The 22222-nt window shown below is 41.1% G+C and overlaps 1 protein-coding gene across 1 annotated transcript in view; it reads left to right on the top strand.

Annotated features, from left to right (window-relative positions):
• Positions 1-22222, top strand: part of DMD (dystrophin) — a 2981380-nt gene that overhangs the window by 1166637 nt on the left and 1792521 nt on the right. The window contains exons 25-28 of the mRNA XM_040336499.1: positions 760-915; positions 10188-10358; positions 16401-16583; positions 20200-20334. Of these exons, the coding sequence (XP_040192433.1) occupies positions 760-915; positions 10188-10358; positions 16401-16583; positions 20200-20334 (645 nt within the window). The remainder of the gene's footprint in view (positions 1-759; positions 916-10187; positions 10359-16400; positions 16584-20199; positions 20335-22222) is intronic.

Here is a 22222-nt window from a genome sequence, read left to right as displayed (position 1 = left end):
CCTGGCTGTGATTAGCGCAGCGCCGTGCAGACTTCCTGGCGGGCTCTGCACGTGTACTATGCGAACACGCTGGAGCTCATCCTTATTAAACACCTTTGGGATAAATTGGAAATGCTAACTGAAGGCCTAGTTTTCACATCTCACACTAGTTCCTGACAAATTCTTGCAAATGCTTTATGGCTAGGTGGGTACAAACTGTTGCAAAGGGGGAGGGGGTCCAAATCTATAGTAATGTCTACGGTTTTTAAATAGAATGTCCTTTAAGCCATACAGATTTGATGTTCACGAGTCCACAAACTTTGGGGAAATTTACTAAAACTTGTGCACACAGAATCTGGTGCAGCTCTGCATAGTAACCAATCAGCTTCCAGGTTTTATTGTCAACGCTTAATTTAACATGCTGAAGTTAGAAGCTGATTGGTTACTATGCACAGCTGCACCAGATTTCGTGTGCACCAGTTTTACTAAATCTCCCCCATAGTGTATAATAGGCTTGCATATCCAGATTTATTAGTCATTGTATGTTAGTTATGACATCTTATGTTCAAAAATACAATGTTTAATTAAAACAAAAAACAAAAACAAATACCTTAGTGTATTGAGATGGGATATTTCCCCAAAGTTTTTGGATTGGGCTTTGGGTACCTCCCTACAGTAATGGGATACTAGACCACCTTATGGTAGTCTTTCATCAGCATGTAAAAATAGAGATTTTTTGTTTGTTAAATGTGGTAACCTTTTTTTTTTTTTTTTTTACAGGCATTAGTAAATGATATCCAAACAATACAGCCTAGTGTAACCAGTGTGAATGATGTTGCAGAGAATTTGATTATCAAAGCTGAACCAAATTATTTGCCCAAGTTGAAAACTGAATTACAAAATCTCAATGACCAGTGGGATAACATATGCAAACAGGTATGAATGTCCTCTGTATTCTGAACCAGCAGTATTTATAAACAGAATATATCATTATGCTATTAGTTTAGACGTTGTGCATCATTTCACATTAAAAGAGAAGTATGTTTTTTCTTTTTTTTTTGCTATTCATACTTTCCTCATTGGATGCAGCATTAGACCAATGCTGCATCTGTCCCCCACCATCTCTGCACTGAGAACCGAGTCGCCAATGGCTCGGTTCTCACTCCTCCCTGAATAGAGCGATGCTGACTATCAGTCAGCATCGCTTCTGCTCTACTTCTTCGTGCTCATTGGAGCGCTGAGCCGTAGAGCGGTGGGGAGCGGCCATCTCAGAGACTAGCTGAGACTGCCATCAATCAAGGCAGTTGGCGGATCCCGACTTGGAAGTCGGGATGACGCGCTGTCTTTACTGATGGCAGTGACGTCAGCGGAGATCGGACTTCAGACTGCTCTCTGCTGAAAATGGGTCACAGGAGTGTAAAACGAATTGCACTTCTGTGACCCAGAGGAGAAGCCTAGCCTAAAAAGCTCAGGCTGAACTTCTCCTTTAAATGAGTTTGTTGGGTGTTTTAAGATATTTACTTTTAGACATTTAAACAATGTTTAAACCCACACAAAAGTCCCCTTACATCAACACCATTGTAAAATAACACTAGTTTGCTTCTCTGGAAAGGATTAAATGGTAAATCAACACGTTTCAGACATTTTTCTTTCTCTCTGCATGATCAAAATAACTATTTCTTTGAATTGAGCTGTGAAGAAAGATTTGTGATAATCCTTGAAGTCAGTTTTATTCAGACAGGTACTCAATCAGAAAAATATAGTGACATGAAATTTTTCAGTTAATGGAGTGTGATTCATTTGCTATTGAAGGCTATGACCTGAGAAAACAGGAAGCCTTCTTTGCCATTTGCTGTGTGGTGAGAGAACTTACATTATTGCTGTGGAGCCCAGTAAATGCAGTGACGAGTCCTTATATTGGCAAAGCTGCTTCTCTGCTTTTCTTTTCTTGTGTGAGTGCAGTAGGACAGATGGGAACAGGATACTGACATATGGTACCAGGAAGTTTTAGTATTTTATCAATTGCAATTTCACAATGTCAACATAAAGTCAGTTTGGTTTCAGATGTGTCCAGGTAGCTGCTTTAATATTTGTACTGTATATCTGACCAATAATAAAGAGAAAAAGAATCGAAGCCCAAGAACAAATTATTTAATATATTTTAGCTTACTGGTCCTTAGATGTGGTAGCTGCAATCATTTCCCTTTTTTTTAACCCAGTAATTCTACTAGTAACTAATTTTCTGCCATAGAATTGCAACTCCCACTCACTCTATGAAGGAGCAGCATTGTCACACGCATTAGATACACACAGTCGGACTTTAAACAAACTTTTCCGTGGATTTTTGTTTGAAGGGCGTTGGCCGTGAACTTGGTATGCATACACACGGCAGGACTTTTTCAACAAACTTTCCCAAAATCACGTGTTTTTTCAGCTCTTTTCCGCCACTATTTGGTCAACTTCTGCTATTGTTAGTTGATTTTAACATTGGTTCTGAGCATGCGTGCTTGTACTTTGGACTAAAGTGCGATGGACTTCTGTATACACGATATGACTTTGCATCGTAGGACTTCTGTTGCCAAAAAGTTTGTCCGTTTGCAGAGTGAACTTTTGTCTGATGAAAACCGAAAAAGTTTGTCCGATGGAGCGTACACATGGTCGGATTTTTTTGAAAACCTAATTTTGAAGTTTGTTGTCAAAAAGTCCTGCTGTGTGTATGCATACCAAGTTCACGGCCAACGCCCTTCAAACAAAAATCCATGGAAAAGTTTGTTTGAAGTCCGACCGTGTGTGTGAGGCTTTAAGGCCCATACACACGGTCTGACTTTTTGCCAACAAACTTCAAAATGAGCAAGTTTGCAAAAAAATCAGACCGTGTGTACGCTCCATCGGACAAACTTTTTCAGTTTTCCTGATTGATGACAGTCTCAGCATATTAGCGAGCCGCTGAGATGCTGAGATGGCCACTCTCCACCCCTCCACTGCTCAGTGCTCCAATGAGCATGGAGAAGTAGAGCAGAAGCAATGCTGACTGACAGTCAGCATCACTCTGCTCGAGGATGAGTAAGAAACGAGCCATCTGTGATGTTCGGTGGCTTGGTTCTCAGTGCAGAGACGCTGAGGGACAGATGCAACATGAGTCTGATGCTGCATCCACCGAGGTAAGTATGAATAAGAAAAAAAAAACAGACTTCTATTTTAACAGGAAGTCAAACACACTTGTTTCCACAAGTATATGAATCCCCAGCCCTCCGATGAGATAAGGTCAGCCCAATACTCTCGGCACACCACTTCCAAAGAGATCTCTTTGGAAGTGGTGTGCCGAGAGGATTGGACTGAGAGGGTTTGTCACTCCGTTTCTCAGTGGACTGGACTCTTCCTCTCATGGTGTCTTCCCAATCCTTTAGCCTGGGGCTTGTGGTTCCTCATTGATCACTACCTTTTATATGTGGACTCTATTTGCATTGTGATTTCGCTGCAATTATTTTTTTATGACTGTGGATATAATAGCCTTAAAACACTTCTGTTTTTATTTAACCACTTGACCACTGGGCACGTAAACCCACTTAATAACCAGACCAATTTTCAGCTTTCACAATTTGAATGACAATTACTCAGTCATACAACATTGTACCCAAATTAAATTTTCGTCCTTTTGTTCACACAAATAGAGCTTTCTTTTGGTGGTATTTAATCACCGTTGGGTTTTTTATTTTTTGCTCTATAAGAGAAAAAATACTGAAAATTCTGTAAAAAAAATGTCTTTCTGTTATAAAATTTGGCAAATTTAGTATTTTTTCTTCATTCTTTTGCATAAATGTGAAAGATGAAGTTACGCCGAGTAAATAGATACCCAACATGTCACCCTTCAAAATTGCACACGCTCGTGGAATGGCGCCAAACTTCGCTACTTAAAAATCCCCATAGACGACGTTGCAGGGTATTGTGGGGTATTGCGGAGTATTGTGGGGTATTGCGGAGTATTGTGGGGTATTGCGGAGTATTGTGGGGTATTGCGGAGTATTGTGGGGTATTGCGGAGTATTGTGGGGTATTGCGGAGTATTGTGGGGTATTGCAGGGTATTGCGGGGTATTGTGGGGTATTGTGGGGTATTGTGGAGTATTGCGGGGTATTTTGGGGTATTGCGGGGTATTGTGGGGTATTGCGGGGCATTGAGGAGTATTGCGGGGCATTGCGGGGCATTGTATGAGTATGCGGGCATTGCAGAGTATGGGGGCATTGCAGAGTATGGGGGCATTGCAGAGTATGGGGGCATTGCAGAGTATGAGGGCATTGCAGAGTATGGGGGCATTGCAGAGTATGGGGGCATTGCAGAGTATGGGGGCATTGCAGAGTATGGGGGCATTGCAGAGTATGGGGGCATTGCAGAGTATTGCACAGGGAGGGATGGATGGCTGGATCTGTGACTGCATGTGTCACAGATCCAGCCCGCAGCAGCAGCTGCTGCTGCTTCCGCTCTCTCCCCTCTCCCCTCTCACACTGTACCGTTCGGTACAGAGAGGAGAGGGAGGAACCGGCGTCATCACATGACGCCGGTTTGTTTACTAGTGATCGCTCCGTCATTGGACGGAGCGATCACGTGGTAAACCGCCGCTATCAGCGGCGATTTACCGTGATCCGTGATCAGCCGGGTCCGGAGGACCCGGCGGTCACAGAGATTCCTGTGTGCGCGATTCTGGGAGGACGTACATTGACGCCGTCCCAGAGTTAAGCAACCGCCTTTTAGACGTATTTCGTCTATAGGGCGGTTGTTAAGTGGTTAACCACTTCCCGACCGCCGCATGTAGATATACGACGGCAGAATGGCACGGACAGGCACATCAACGTACCTGTACGTGCCTGCCTAGACGTGGGTCGGGGGTCCGATCGGTACCCCCCGCTACATGCGGCGGTCGGGTTCCCTCGGGGAGCGGACGGGACGATGGCGCGGCTATTCGTTTATAGCCGCTCCGTCGCGATCGCTCCCCGGAGCTGAAGAACGGGGAGAGCCGTATATGTAAACACGGCTTCCCCGTGCTTCACTATGGCGCTGCATCGATCGAGTGATCCCTTATATAGGGAGACTCGATCAATGACATCATTCCTACAGCCACACCCCCTACAGTTGTAAACACACACTAGATGAACACTAAATCCTACAGCGCCTCCTGTGGTTAACTCCCAAACTGCAACTGTCATTTTCACAATAAAGAATGCAATTTAAATGCATTTTTTGCTGTGAAAATGACAATGGTCCCAAAAATGTGTCAAAATTGTCCGAAGTGTCCGCCATAATGTCGCAATCACGAAAAAAATCGCTGATCGCCGCCATTAGTAGTAAAAATAAAAAATTAATAAAAATGCAATAAAACTATCCCCTATTTTGTAAACGCTATAAATTTTTCGCAAACCAACCGATAAACGCTTATTGCGATTTTTTTTACCAAAAATAGGTAGAAGAATACGTATCGGCCTAAACTGAGGAAAAAATGTTTTTTATATATGTTTTTGGGGGATATTTATTATAGCAAAAAGTAAAAAATATTGATTTTTGTTCAAAATTGTCGCTCTATTTTTGTTTATAGCGCAAAAAATAAAAACCGCAGAGGTGATCAAATACCACCAAAAGAAAGCTCTATTTGTGGGGAAAAAAGCACACCAATTTTGTTTGGGAGCCACGTCGCACGACCGCGCAATTGTCTGTTAAAGTGACGCAGTGCCAAATTGTAAAAACCCCTTGGGTCATGTAGCAGCATATTGGTCCGGTCCTTAAGTGGTTAAAAATAATAACATTCAAATGTCTGCTTATGTGTTTAGTAAATGGGAATGTATGCTTTCTAACTCTACACTTTTTAGAAATGCATATTTACCCCCCCCCCCCCCCGTTAAAGACTGCCCCTGTAAAATCCAGTGTGCAATCCAAAACTGCAGTGTCAGGGAACAGACTATTACATCTCATTATGTAGCCATGCCCCCACAGGGGTTGCTGTTTGTAGTGGTTCACCCATTACCCTGCCCAGCTAGACATCCATCCAGCCCAGTCACTCAGAGACATGAAAGCAGTCCATCACTTTGTTTTTTTTATTGGAGAGAATTAAACTTGAATCAGGATTAGGGATATATGGGATGCCCATAAAGACTTAGTGCAAACATGCCTAGGACTCATATATACTCTCCAGTATATACATCTCACTCTCCGCTCCAGCACAAACACTTGTTGCTCACCATTCCTCCTCCAGCACTTCACTTGCTGCAGACCGTTCCTCCACCAGCACTTCCCTTGCTGCAGACTATCACTTCTCCAGCTAGCACTGCATGGTTGGCCCGAATATTAACTCAGCCAGGCCTCAATGGATTGCCTTTTGCGGGCAGGGCCGCTGGGCCCCTGTGGTTTAGAAAAGTTCTGGTGCTAGCTGTCCTCTATTCAGCTACCTCTCAAAGATTGCTCTCTTCAGGCCCTGCCAGCCAGCCTGGCTGTAAAGACCCCTTTAAACTGCCCTTATCTACAGTCCTCTCTCCACTGGTTCTGCACCCATCTCTCAAACTGCTATCTCCCAGTTCTCTCAGCCATGCCTCCCCAGTCCTGCTGACTGTGCTCACTCACCAGCCCTCCCGGTTGCGACCTCCATTGACACTCTTAGAAGAGTTCTCTACCGCTGTCCTCTGCTTGATCTCTCATGTGCCTCTCCTTCCAGGATCTTGACACTCTTCCTGGATGCACCCGAGCCCAGCCCAGGGTCACCCCCCCAGACTGGGGAGCTCCCCATGGGCCTCAACAGCCTCCACACCTCTCTCACTCCATCTCTTCCACCCAATAACTCCTCCCTAGCTCGTCTGACTCCAGGTATTTAAGGAGGCCTGCCCCCTGCCAATCCAAATTGGGGATTGGTCAGGGTTCATTAAGATACCCCAGACAGCTCCACCTCTTTTTCCTTTCTCTCCTTCCAACACTTTCTGGAAGGAAGAGGGAGATGACCGATAAGTGATGCTGCCTGTGAATCATCAACTGCTACCCTCAGCCACTCCCATCCCAGAATTAAAACAAACAGACCTAGCAACAAGCTATGCCTGCTTAAATTGACCTACACTGCTATAGACGCACCCCACTACCTAGAGGGAGTTACAATTACATTACATTACATAAGAGCAAGCACCAAAACCATCTAATGCTAAAGCTAAGGCATTCTGAAGTTATGGGAAACACAACCAACATGAAAAAAACATAAAGTAAATGTATAAATGATCTGCTGTAAGACTTACCCTAAGCTTATTTTAGAAAAAAGAAGCACCACAATATTTTGTTGCAGAATGAGAGATTAGTTCTAACAAGTGCAGATGGGCTTGTGTTTGCTTCAGAACCGCTTCTCTTCCAGTACTAGTTGATGTGAATACAAAGCCATCTGAAGTAGGTAAAATTCAAGTGAACTGCACCTGAAAAGGCTTCTGAATGATTTCAGGGACAACTCATACTGATGTCATTGAAGACTTTAAACCAGGGGTCCCCAACTCCTGGGCTGTGGACAGGTGCCCATCTTTTGGGGCCTGGCCCATGCAACGGGATTGGGCGGTAGGCAAGAAAGCAAGGCTTGCCTGGGCTCCGCCTCTTGTTGGGTCAGTGCTGGTATTTTCCTTCTTTCCTTGTCTTTTCCGTGTCTGGATTACAATTCCTCACTTTGTTTTTGTTTTGTTTCTTCCCCCTATGTGTCCCTGATTTCTGCCCGGTAAGGCACATTCCCTTCCCCACCTCCCATTGTCATTAAACATTGTTCCTCTGGTATCCATGTCAAGGCCATGCCTTTTTCATGTTTTCAGGCTTTCCATTATTTTGCACGGGTGATTTGATCTGTTTCGCTGCCTTAGTAATTACCACAGCAATTCCATCTGAGAGAAATCCTGAAAACATGACCTACTTGAGGACTGGAGTTGGGAAACATTGCTCTATAGGACCTTTTTTTCCTCCCATGCTCTCCCCCTCTGTCAGGAGCATGATAAAGGAGTGTTTCCAAACACACATTGCCAGCCCCACTTCTGGAACTCCAGTGTGATGAGTGGAAGAAGACTCCAGTGGCAACCTGTGAAGCTCTGGTGAACTCCATACCAATGAGGGTTAAGGCAATGCTTGAAAATAATGGTGGCCAAACAAAATATTGACACTTTGGGCCCAATTTATACATTTTCACTTAGGGGTGTACTCACTTTTGTTGCCAGTGGTTTAGACATTAATGGCTGTGTATTGAGTTATTTTGAGGGGACAGCAAATTTACACTGTTATACAAGCTGTACACTCACTACTTTACATTGTAGCAAAGTGTCATTTCTTTAGTGTTGTCACGTGAAAAGATAGAGTCAAATATTTACAAAAATGTGAGGGGTGTACTCACTTTTGTGAGAATCTATCTATCTATTTATACTCTTCTCGGAAGGCTGTCCACAAGTTTTAGGAGGGTGTCTATGTGAATGTTTCACCTTTCTTCCAGAAATGCATTTGTGAGGTCAGTCACTGATGTGGACGAAAAGGCCTAGCTAACAGTCTCTGCTCTAATTGATCCCAAAGGTGTTCTATCAGGTTGATGTCAGGATTCTGTGCAGTTCAGTCAAGTTCCTCAACCCCAAACTCGCTCATCCATGTCTTTATGGACCTTGCTTTGTGCAATGGTGTGCAGTCAGGTTGGAATAGGAAGGCGCCATCCCCAAACTGTTTCCACAAAGTTGGGAGCATGAAATTTTCCAAAATATCTTGGTATGCTGACGCCTGAAGAGTTCCCTTCACTGGAACTAAGGGGCCAAGCCCAACCCCCTGAAAAACAACCCCACACCATAATCCCCCCACCACCAAATGATTTAAGCCAGTGCACAAATGTCTTAAATGTGCTGTTATCAAGGCTAGAGTTGCAGAAACATGTTAGCCATTTGCTTTTACTGAACCATATTTCAATAAATTCCAGAAGGTATTCTAGAGTGGCAAGCTCTCCATCTGTTTGTTGGTTTGTTTGTTTGTTTGCTTGAGCTACACTATATGGATGTGCCGGATGAGATCTGAGCCTTAACACCTGGGAAGGAACAGCCAACCTTTACTGAATATCATTTCGCCTCATTTCATAGTGCACGAAGCAAGGTCTAAAAAAACATGGCTGAGCGAGTTTGGGGTGGAGGAACTTGACTTGCTTACACAGAGTCCTCACCTCAACCCGATGAATAAGAGTGTAGACTGCAAGCCAGGTCTTCTTATCCTACAACAGTGCCTGACCTCACAAATGCATCTGGAAGAATGGTTAAACATTCTCATAGACACCTAAACCTTGTGGACAGCCTTTCCAGAAAAGTTGAAGCTGTTATAGCTGCAAGAGGTGGACCAACGCATTATTGAACCCTACAGACTAAGACTGGGATGCCCTTAAAGTTTATGCGTGTGTAAATGCAGGTTACAATACTTTTGGTAATTTAGTGTGTGTGTGTATATATATATATATATATATATATATATATATATATATATATATATATATATATATATATATATATATATATATATATATATATATATATATATATATATATATATATATATATATATATATATATATATATATATATATATATATATATATATATATATATATATATATATATAATGACCATTATATTACAAGCTATTGACTTTTTTTATGTTCAAAATGAGGAATTCTAAAGAGGCTATATAGTAATAAGCAAACAATTTTTTTCACATAAAAATAAAGGCATTTTATTAGCTTCAGTGGTTGTTGTGTTAGTAATATATAATTTATCTTGGTTATAATAGTTTTATGTCTACATGAAATGTACTGTAGCAGTACAGAAGATACATTTATCTGTTTGTCCTTGAAGAAGAAATATCAACAAACTATTTCAAAAAGGTGATCTCAGAAGTTAAGACACATCTGGTTTGAACAAACAACATTCAGAGCACGTGTTTATGTGCGAGCTGCACTTCTTTATATTCTCTGTATTTGTTGCTTGGTTTATGTGAACACAATGTCAACTTCTGTTTGTCCTAAATTACAACAAAACCTTCAAGAAATGTGTTTTTGCCATTTCATACAATCCATACTTCGTGTAAAATCTTTGCAAATAATATACACACGTCTAAAGATGTACTAGTTATTCCAATTGTTGTATTTTTCATCTGTCCTTGCCGATTTCTAGCTTTCAGTTTATGTCTCAATTTTAGGCCCATGCGAAAAAAGCAGCATTAAAAGGTGGCTTAGAAAAAACTGTTACTCTCCGGAAGGATCTATCTGAAATGCAAGAATGGATAGGACAAGCTGAAGAGGAATATTCTGAGAGGGATTTTGAGTACAAAACACCAGAGGAACTTCAAAAGGCATTGGAAGAGCTAAAGGTATCTGGTCTACATTCTTTGTTAGGTGTTTGATTGATGGACAGTTTATCTTGTTGGAATAATTATTTAGTGCTGTATGAAAACAGGCTGCCACTGCTCATCTTTCTTGAAAATCTTAGCTTTCTGGCTCAATTGCTTCTTCAATGCTTTCTGCGGTTTTAGGTTCTAGTCACAAAGCTATATACAGTATATGGAATGAAATTACTAAAACAGATTACTATAACCATTGCTTTTGAACCTCCTCACGTCTAAAGCTTTATACACACGATCGGACATCAAACAAACTTTCCCTTGGATTTTTGTCCAAAGGGTGTTGTCCGGTCACACACATAGCATACACATGCTCAGACTTTTTCCGCAACAAACAAGTTTCAACGTACTGACGAGAGTTTAAAAGAGGAAGTTTCATTCTCCGGCGTCACCTTTTGGGCTCCTTCTGCTAATCGCGAGTTAGTAGAGGTTTTCGTCTGTGTGCATTCGCGATTTTCAGTTTTGTGCAATTTTTTTTTTTGTTTCTGAATGTCCGTTTGTCAAGAAGACATGTTGCGCAATGGGGTTGTGCTAACTTGACCCACAAAAAAATATAAAAATATGTTTGATTCATATAACCAAAATACACTAATCAAAAGTAAAGACATTTGTTTTTACTCCGTCAGTATCACCAGCAAAGCAGCTTTTAGTATTATCACATTACAAAGAAGAAGAGAATGTGCACTGCTTTTCTTGATTTCAGAATTTTCCGCTTTACCAATGTGCTCTTTCAAATATGAACGCTAGGTTTACCAGACAGAACGCTTCCGACTGGTCTTTGCTTCTGAGCATGTGCATTTGTACTTTGTACAAAAGTCTGATTGCTTGCTGTACACACGGTCAGACTAGGCACCATCAGGCTCTTGTTGACGTAAAGTTTGTCTGTTTGCAGACTGAACTTTTTGTCCGATGAAACCCAAAAAGTTTGTCCGATGGACAAAAGTTTGTACACACGGTCGGACTATTTTGAAAATTTGCTCATTTTGAAGTTTGACTGTGTTTATGGGCCTTAAGCCTTTTTCTGACATTTGTTGCTTACAAGTTAAAATCAGTATTTTTTGCTAGAAAATTACTTGGAACCCCCAAACATTTATATATATTTTAGCAGAGATCCTAGAGAATAAAATGTCAATTGTTGCAATATTTTATGTCTCACACAGACGACCCCCATGTGCAACCCCCATGTGTGGTAATACCATTCAAAAACGAAGAGGCCGCAGCCCGCCGGGTGCTCTGTAAAGTTGTATGTAACTTAGTATGTGCACCGCTCAGCCAATCCCAGTGGGTGATGCACTCTGTTGATGGCTACAGAGCCTGCTAAAACTGCTTGGATTGGAGTAACAACCTTTGCCAATCCGAGCAGGCTACATAATGTAGCCTGCTTGGATTGGCAGAGGTTGCTACTCCAATCCGAGGCAGGCTTAGCATGCTCTAGTCATCAACAGAGCGCATCCCCCTCCAGGATTGACTGAGGGGCGCATATACTGAATTACATACAGCTTTACAGAGTGACCGGCAGGCTGATATCTATTGGGCAGCTGCTTCACCAAGCATATAAGACGGCCCCCGGCTTTTGGCTGTGTAATTCCAGTGTAAAAGGTCCTCTTATATGCCGGAAAATACGGTAATCATACCATATTCCAGGTTAATAACTTGTAAGGAGCTAAATTAACTCCCACTGTGTAATACCTATATATAAAATAAAGGAGCTTAAAGCTTGCACTGAAATAAAATACAAATAAATACAAATAAATTCAACTCCATTCTTAAACTTCAGAAATTCAATAAAAACTGTAGAAGTTCAATAAGCAAAGCAAGGCCATTTAGATTCTGTGACTGAAGACCACAGATTTAACATGAATTGTTTTTGTGGAAATTGCTTTAGATGTGCTCTTGTTTTCCTTGCTCCAGTTTTTAAATGCTCGTTCAGTCTGTCGTAAACATACCAGGGTCTACCTTTGCTCACAGCAGTTATTTAGCAGGGATGGTGGTATAAAAATAGTCATACTTTCTTGGGTACAAGTCTTTAAAGGAAATATTATCATGAAAATATGGCACAGTAAGCATGCATATAAACCATATAATTAGTATTTTCGAAACATAGACTAGATACATGGAAAATCCTTCATTTGCCTCTAATTATTGCGTGTAGTGCTTGACAGGTTTAACTATTTTGTAAGAAAAGTCGAACTAGTGAGTATCCAACTTGATGATTTTAAATGTATCTATTGCGTAATACAACACAAAGAGCAGAACAATTTCTTTCATTATGTTTTTCTTCCTTAGACCTTCAATCTCACTCAGGTCAGTAACTGTGAACTGTTGCTGAAGGCAACTGATTAGCTATTGTATGCTTCAATGACTGTTTGCCTTTTCATGAAGAGTATAATTATGATCAGATAGCTAATTCTATTAGTAATAATAAGTACTTGAAGGGAGAAACATCTTTTTGGGAATTTGGATTGTTCTTTAGAGATCCAAACAAATAAATCCTGAGTAAATTGAATGATTACCAGGATGCAGTACTAATTGGATTTGCACAGATTCAACTACACAGCTAGAAGACTGAAGTGCCAGAACCCACTATGTTATATTTTTAGAAGATATTGGAAACTGGCAGTTTATGCTGAAGAGCATGGATCTCTCCAGAATACATAAGCAGTATTGTGGCTTTTTAAAAGCAAATATAGAAGTGTTACTGATTGATTTGTTATGTGATTATAACTATTGGCAGTACAGTATTTAAAGCTTACTTTTAACTTTTAATTACTTTTTAATTTGAAAGTAGAACTAAAGGCAATTTTGCATAGAGTAAAGAAGGGTTATATTAGCCTTTGCTTTCTGTCACATAGCCAACACAGTAGGCCATAGGAAATCTCTCCAAAGTGAAAAAAGTGGTTGTTGTCAGCAGGGCCCCATAACTAGTGTCCCCATTGAACCCCCCCCCCCCCTAATCCTGGTCTGGTGACAGCCTAAAGTTTGGGATTTTCTTTCACTTTCAATCCCAGTCATGGTAATAAGTAAATAGGACACATGCAAAGGTTGACTCTCCCTAATGAGGGCAAAGATAGCTATAAAAATCAGACAATTATTTTAATCCATTTTCCACCCTATCCAAAGAAAAACATGTCTTTAGTTATACATTGATAATGAATAAAACCATTTTCTTTCTAATCGAGCAAGCATATTTACCAAGTGGTAATATTGGTTGTTATATAATTTAAAATAAAATAACAAATTTGTTGTATAGGGTCGGGAAAGATTAAAACCCCTGGGAGATTACTTCTCACTGGCTGTCACAGTGACAATGGTTTCACTAGACAGGAAGTGAAGGAGAATAACAAAAAGTTAATCCAAGAAATAGTCAGCACCCCCAAAATGAACTTTAAAAGTCCAAAAATGCATCAATGTTCGATTGCATAAAGTGCAATCAAGTAAAGTGCAAAAAAGTTAGCATATCCACTGATGTTTCTGGGCCAAGGCAAGGTGACAAACATACCAGACCACATAATCAGCACAGATACATATGTCTTTGTTTCTGCGTGAGTAATAAACATGAAGCAGAAATTGTTGTGGAAACAAGCACTTTTGAGTCAGTTGAGGGAATTCATAAACGTGCCTGTGCTTCTGCCCAATTCATGTTCCTGTTAGAAACAGGTAGATGAATCAGTCAGTGTGTGCACTGTGATCAGAATGTCCACACTGGGCACTCTTTTTTTGGGTTCACTCAGGTGAACGGTTCCTACAGTAACAGCCAGCTGGAGACTAGCAACTTCACAGATCAACGTACATATTTGCCAGCATACTAGAAATCTTCAAAAAAAAATCCAAAATATTTTATCCAAAGTGTTCACATCACCTCAGAAGAGCATGTGATGAAGGAATCCCGCATAGCCCCAAAACGTTTCATTTTTTTGCTGTGATGTGACCACTCTGAATAAAAGCTTTTGGAATTCATTAAAAGATCCATGGTGTGCTGTCACACTAATTGGAACATTGCCAAGGAGTTGTGTACTGGGGAAGGACAGAACCTGACAGAGAACTGAGAGACTAGTTCCTCGTCAGGTCTGCTATAGTATTGATTGATAGCACGTGGCAGTGAGTTGGTCCATAGCTGGCCCATAGCTATGGATCATAGTTGTTCCATAGTCCAATAGTGGCTTTTGGATCTGTCCACTGCCATGCATGTCAATCAAAAATAAAGCAGACCTGAGGAGGAACTAGGCCAACCAATAAACAAAGATTTTTTTTTATTTTCCAATCAACACAGACAGTGTTGACAGGGGAATCCCTCCCAAAGAGTCTTTGCATTCTAGAAGTTGGTGAGTGAAGCCATCCCCGTCTGGAGAACACAGTGATTATTGCTAGCGGCTATAGTATCATCTAAAATTCAGCAGGCTGGTTGTACCCAAGTTGATTGCGTGATCAACTTGGGTACATTCAGCCTGCCCATACATGGTTCGAACCGTCTATGGCCAACTTGAATCTCTTAGTTATCCATCAGTCTCCACCCACCCAGTCACAGGTAATTTCCCAAATATGGGTATTGCCATATTTGGGTAATGACATCACCTTAGTTTACATTTAGCTTTCAGTTGGAAATATATTATCCAACATCTAAATGGGGTAGGGATACAGCTCTGTGCGAAAAACTGTCATATAAATGCCAGCTTCCACACAGAGGCATGGGCCACTATGAGTAAAGGTGTACCTCCATATACCAGTCCAGAGTTGGTCTTAATAACCTCCAGTGACGGATTCTTAAAGATGAGGTAGCAAGAACTACCTGAATTTGCTGCACATGTTGGTATTATTACTGAAGCTTGCACAAATGCTTGTCTCAATTAGGTACAGGTCATTCTTAAAGGGGTTGTAAAGGTACACTTTTTTTTCCTAAATAGTTTCCTTTCCCTTAGTGCAGTCCTCCTCATCCTTCAATTTTGCTTTTAAATGTCTTCATTTCTTCTGAGAAATCCTCACTTCCTGTTCTTCTGTCTGTAACTCCACACAGTAATGCAAGGCTTTCTCCCTGGTATGGAGTGTCGTGCTCGCCCCCTCCCTTGTACTACAGGAGAGTCAGGACGCCCACTAACACACAGCTTCTTTCTCTATCTGCAACGTAGAGAGCATTCTGACTCTCCCGTAGTCCAAGGGAGGGGGCGAGCATGACACTCCACACCAGGGAGAAAGCCTCACATTACTGTGTGGAGTTACAGACAGAAGAACAGGAAGTGAGGATTTCTCAGAAGAATTAAGGACATTTAAAAGCAAAATCGAAGGATGAGGTAAGTGAGGGAGGACTGCACTAAGGTAAAGGAAGCTATTTAGGAAAAAAAATGTACCTTTACGACCCCTTTAAGGAAGCTACTACCAAAAATCTGATGTTCAGGCAATTTCCCCAGGATACAAAACCTATGTTTATCTTAATGGTCATCAGCAGGGTTCGTGGCTCCTAAGTAGGGGTTACCAACGTTTAGGACAAGCCTTTTATAGTTTGTTTGTTTTGGATTTTGATAAAATCCTTATTTGTATTCTGTTATAGAGTCCTCCTCGCTTTCAGTCCCAGTGATAAAGATTTGTCAATTTTGTATGGATGCCTGGGTCCCTGTTGTTGATTTTACAACAATAAAATGAAATTTGGTTACTGCACATTGCACCTTGAATAAAATAAGCTGGTTAGTTATATTGGTGCTTTATGGTGTATAACAGGTGGTTTCTGGATTTTTCATAATGGAGAAATCATCATCTCACATATGGCCAGTTTAAATATTCATTAGCACATCATCAGTAAATTAACATTTAATAAATACAAAAATGGTGATCTAAACAGTTCAGCTGCAATACCAAATGCCCTGAGTTTCTAGCAGCAAAGTGCTGTTTCAAAGGGAAGAACTTTGCAAGATATATCTGATTATGTTGTCAATTCAATAGGCTTCTTTTTCTGTCTAAGAAATAATAGTGTTTTCTGCAACACTTCTAAAAATATCTGTTTGTTTCTATCTGTTGTTTCAGAGGGCAAGAGACGAAGCTGCTCAGAAGAAGGATAAAGTTAAGCTTCTAACAGATTCTGTGAGCAATTTTATTGCAACAGCGCCACCTAATGCCCATGAACCTTTAAAGAAAGAATTGAAAGTTCTAGTTAAGAACTATGAAGGGCTTTGCAGCAGACTGAATGGAAAGTGTGAAACTCTAGAGGTGAGCTATTTAGCACTATTATGCAGCTTTTATTAGCAACTTCAATTCTCCTTACAGGTTAGTTAAAATTAATTCTGGTACACATGCTCAAACACACTGGTTTCCAATTGTGTGACCAAGGGAATGCAGCAAATAGAGTTTTTTTGTTGAAAAAATAAATACAAACATAATAGTTAACTGTAGTGGAAACCATAACAGTTATTCAAGACATAGAGCCCATTCCTCATTGTGGAAACACCAGTTTCTACATGCCAGAGCCAAATGGAAGAGACTGTTGCCGGACCATATATTTCAACAACAACTTTCCCATAGGATTAAATATGCTTTCAATGTATGTTATGCCTGTTATTTTCCTGTAAAAACGTTCCTTGTGTAGACATCTAAAAGCCTTGAGACTGCTGCTGGGTACCACCTTCTTAGATTTGACGTCAGTATCTGCAGAATATTCAGACCTGTCATTCAAGTGACATTTCCTAGTATTCCCTTTTTACACCTCCCCAGCAGCTGCATTTTAAAGGAGGTAAAGGGAGGGTTGAAGAGTTGGACCAGCGCAGAGGGTAATTAGAGAATCCCAAAAGATGGGAGGGCCAGGGCTGATCTTGGGGTCACAGGTGCCTGGGTAGCAGAAACATTTTTGGCACCCCACATGGGCGTGGTCATCTTACTAACCCCTCCCCATTAAAAAAATTTCTGTGGCAACAACTCAAACACAGAGATGCTCCCCTAAGGAGTCTTTCTTATCCTGGGATCCTCCCATGATCTCTTAAAAATAAACAAAATACAGGAAAATAGTACACTAATGGGACCCAGAGGGGGGGGGGGTCTCTCTAATGGACACAGTGAGGGCTTCTGTTAGAGAGTCTGTTAGAAAGAGCCCCCTGACATACTACAGACAGACATAGTGCAGGAGATGGTCAGAGACTGCAGACATAAAACAGGAGATGGTCTGAGACTGCAGACATACAGCAAGAGATGATCAGAGACTGCAGACATAAAACAGGAGATGGTCCGAGACTGCAGACATACTGTAAGAGATGGTCAGAGACTGCCGACATACTGCAAAAAATGGTCAGAGACTGCAGACATGATACAAGAGATGGTCAGAGACTGTGGAAAGGATACAAGAGATCAATATATCAAATGCAGTCTACCAGTGCAAAAATTGATAAACAGAGGGTGCAATCAGCGCAAAAAATATATAAATCAAAACTGTCACACCGTTAAGTGTAAGTGAAAAACATTAAAATTATTATAAATATTATTCAATATCAGAATAGAAATACGACCTACGGGCCGTATTAATAGGAATGCTAGCTGAACACAAAAAAGGATATCCACAAAATCCCAAAGTGATACGAAAAAATAGAAAGCAGTGCAGCGCAAACCAATGTAAAATAAAGCAATTGTGTATAAATGTATATAAATTGGTTAATAAAGTCCAGAAAAGGGAAAAAAATATCAAATCCTATGATCCAGTTTCCTAGAAATCGTCACCACGTGTAATAGAGCACACCACAAATTAAAAACATGATCCCTCCACCGATTAAGATGGGTACTCAAACCTCAGTGTAAGACCACTGTGTTACCAGATGGTCAAATGAGCATATGTTTTTCATCAACGAAAAACCGGGTAGCACAGTGATGATAAATCTTCCAATATGACAGCCAAACAACCAGGAGGCAAAATTGATGTTTCAGATCCTCAATGAAACAGCCACAAACATGGACCGAAACATGCAGGGAAAAGGAACAGAATCTAAGAGCTTCCACTGGGTTTGATTGACTTTTATTCCAGTAAAAAACAATAACAGGCTACTCACATTTTAGCCGATTCAATAAAGCATAGGAGAAAATTCACAGACATCACAGCGTCATTAAAATGAATGGGATGAGACACGAGCGACGTGTAGAGACTCCAGACCCCCGGACGCGTTGCGTTAATCACTTCCTCAGCCAGTTTCATTAATGGGTTACCTCACATATTGTAATCGCAGCAGTTTCCTTACCATATATTATACCTGAAGTTTAGACCATTCCAAGCAAGGTAAGCTACAAAACCTCCTGAATGTGCCAGAACTTAACATCTCCCCCCCCCCCCGCCACACACACACACACCCCATGCACACATTTCCAATAGCACATCATCATGACCAGTGGCTGTTGTAGACTCTATGTTTGTGAGGTGGGAGAAGGCCAGCAAGTTCCCCTACTGACTGGATATTTGGAGCTTTTTGTGCTCAGATGGACTGGCTTTAGCTGTACTAGGGTCTGTAGGTACACTAGATTGTCAAAAGTATTGGGGAGCCTGCCTTTACACACACATGAGCTTTATTGGCATCCCAGTCTTAGTCCATAGGGTTCAATATTGATTTGGACCACCCTTAGCAGCTATAACAGCTTCAACTCTTCTGGGAAGGCTGTCAACAAGGTTTAGGAGTGTGTCTATGGGAATGTTTGACCATTCTTCCAGAAGCGCATTCGTAAGGCCAGGCACAGATGTGGATGAGAAGGCCTGGCTCATAGTCTCCACTCTAATTCATCCCAAAGGTGTTCTATTGGGTTAAAGTCAGGACTATGTGCAGTCCAGATAAGTTCCTTCACCCCAAAATTGCTCATCTATGTCTTTATGGACCCTGCTTTGTACTGGTGCCCAGTTGTGTAGGAACAGGAAAGGGCCAGCCCCAAACTAAGTTCATGAGGGTGTAAAGGCAGGCGTCCCAATACATTTTGATAATATAGTGCAGTGTTTCTCAACTCCAGTCCTCAAGGCGCCCCAACAGGTCATGTTTTCAGGATTTCCCTCAGATGAAATGGCAATGGTAATTACTAAGGCAGTGAAACTGCGCAAAATAATAGAAAGCCTGAAAACATGACCTGTTGGGGTGCCTTGAGGACTGGAGTTGAGAAACACTGATATAGTGTATGTTCAGTCACCTCTAGGTAACTGCATGTTATACCTGATAGCAGCTTTCTTTTAACCCTAAAAAAAATCTCCAGCTTTACTCCTCTCCTTTATTGAAATTGCTTACTCTGACTTCATTGCACACTGTGAGCAACCTATTGGCAAATTCTGATGTGTTATGATGCCACAAGTTTAGAAATGTCTATATACCTATTGGGAGTGAGTAGGAATATAATGTACATTATAGTGTTCACAAGAAGATATCCTTTTAAAAGTATAATATATGCATGCCAAAATGTTAGTGATGGTTTGGTTGATGCTTGGCACATTTCTGTCCTCTCTTATTTCTCTCCCACTGGAACATACTGTATGTATATACATGCAGAGCTTTTTTTTTCTCTGAAAATAGGTGCAGGAACTCAACCATGTCCCTGTTCGGATTAGAAGGGTCTTAAAGGGGCATCAAATACCAGGATTGCATTACATACAGAGTGCAGAGTTCAGGGGGGTTAAACACAGAGTGCAGAGCTGTCACTTATAAACACAGAAACCAGACTTCTGTGTTTACAAGTTATCGTGGTGAGCAGGCACCAAATGGTCTGAGCCAGAGGTGGTGGAACTGAGTTCCCCCAAGTTCCCCCTGAAAAAAATCCCTGTATACATGAATCAATCTGTACTGATTGTAATCCTTTTAAATCTTCTTACTTTATATAGGAGGTATGGAAGTGTTGGCAAGAGCTATTATCTTACTTAGAAGCTGAAAACAAGTGGATTGATGATGTTGAGGAAAAGTTAAAGGCGACAGAGGGTGTGAAGGGATCACCCGAGGAAATCTCCCAGACTTTAAAGGTAAATTTTGAGCTCAGTGTCATTTATGGAAGTGTGTGACAAAGAAAGGTTCTTGGATGTGCAGCAGCAGTGCCAGGCCTAGGTTATCCAGTGCCCAGGGTGAAAATGGCAAAATGTGCCCCCTTATGCTTTTTATGAAAGTGTCAGTGTCTTTTTAAGACAAGGAAATATTTAAAACAATATACATGTAAATTAAATTGTCCCGCAGTGATACTAACCCCTAGCATTGATGTGAGTGCGTGCAATAAAACCGCCCTGCATTTGCTGCAACTTTCTTCAATAATAACCCCCAGCATTGATGCTAGTTTTCACAAAAAAAAACTTCTGGGTTTGGGCCAATATTCATACATTTTACTAATTGGATTCAACTGTAAATGTCTAAATCCTGGATGAATGTTGTATGACTAATGGGTAAATTTTTTTTTTAGAAATATAAGGGCTGTTTAACATTTTTGAGCAAATATTTAACACCTATGTCATCTATTAAAGGGTTACTCCACCGTCGTGGGGGAAAGGAAAAAAAATTGTAAACAATAAAAAAATAATATAGCATATACAATGCGTATACAATTGTGACTCAAGTCATATTGGTCTCTGTGATTTTGCTCTTTCCTGTTTCAGTGTCACATACAACACCATCTTCTCTGCTCCTCTTTCTGTTAAGGTACCCCAAGGCTCTGTCCTTGGGTCCCTCATATTCTCTCTCTATACCTCAGTCCTGGGCCAGTTGATAACATCCCAGTGCTTTCAATACCTGCTCTATGCTGACGACACCCAGATCTATATTTCTACTTATCAACTCACCCCCTCATTCTCCTCACGTATCACAAAATTACTGAGCGACATGTCAGTATCGATGGCACACATCTTCCTTAACCTCCCTGGCAGTATGATTCTTTCAGAAAAAAGGTGCTGAAAGCGGTACCATTATTTGCAAGGGAATTTGGCGTTTTATACTGTAGGCCTGTAATTTTTAGGAATAACTCACTTAAATCTGACCAAACAAGAGTCTTGTAGGCATCCCGGGTATGACATTTTTTTTTAATACAAAATTATAAATTATAATATTATAAATAATTATAACAAATACTAATATAATTATAATACAAATTATTCAATAATGTAATCAACTCAAAATCACTGAAATTTGCTCAGTTGCAGAATTGTCGCTGTCATTATTTTAATTTTTTTATGACAAATTTCCCCACAAATCGCTATCGCACAATTCTGCAAGTGATTATTATTATTTGGCGCCATTCTCCGCTCCCGTGCGTCATAACGTCCCAGGGAACGGAGATCGGCGGCACAGGAGGACGCTGTGTGAATCGAGCGAGGTCCCACTCACTCACACAGCGCGGTGGCATCGCTGGATCCAGGGACAAGGTAAGTAAACACTCCCTGTGGATCCAGCGAGGCGAGCCCGAGTCTGACTCGGGGTTACCGATCGCAGCATGAAAATCTAACCCCCGAGTCAGACTCGGGAATACCGCCAGGGGGGTTAAACTCAATCTTTCTAAAACTGAGCTTGTAATATTTCCTCCTGCCCGATCCCTTTCCCATGACATACCATACCATTGAGATCAACAACACAAACATTGGTCCCTTCACATGCGCCAAGGTGCTGGGTGTAATCCTAGACTCTGACCTCTCCTAGAGCCCCACATCCAATCACTGGCTACATCTTACCACCTTAACCTCTGCAACATTTCCATAATTCACCCCTTCTTGACTAACTACACCACAAAACAACTTATTTACAACTTATTTCCCGCCTTGACTATTGCAACTCTCTCCTCACTGACCTACCTTTACACAGGCTATCCCCCTTCAGTCTATTATGAATGCTGTTGCTAGACTAATACACCTTACTAACCGATCAATGATTGCT

This window comes from Rana temporaria, chromosome 2, assembly GCF_905171775.1.
Source record: "Rana temporaria chromosome 2, aRanTem1.1, whole genome shotgun sequence".
Taxonomy (NCBI): Eukaryota; Metazoa; Chordata; class Amphibia; order Anura; family Ranidae; genus Rana; species Rana temporaria.
The sequence above is the reverse complement of the archived record's forward strand: the minus strand, read 5'-3'. Positions and strand labels throughout refer to the sequence as shown.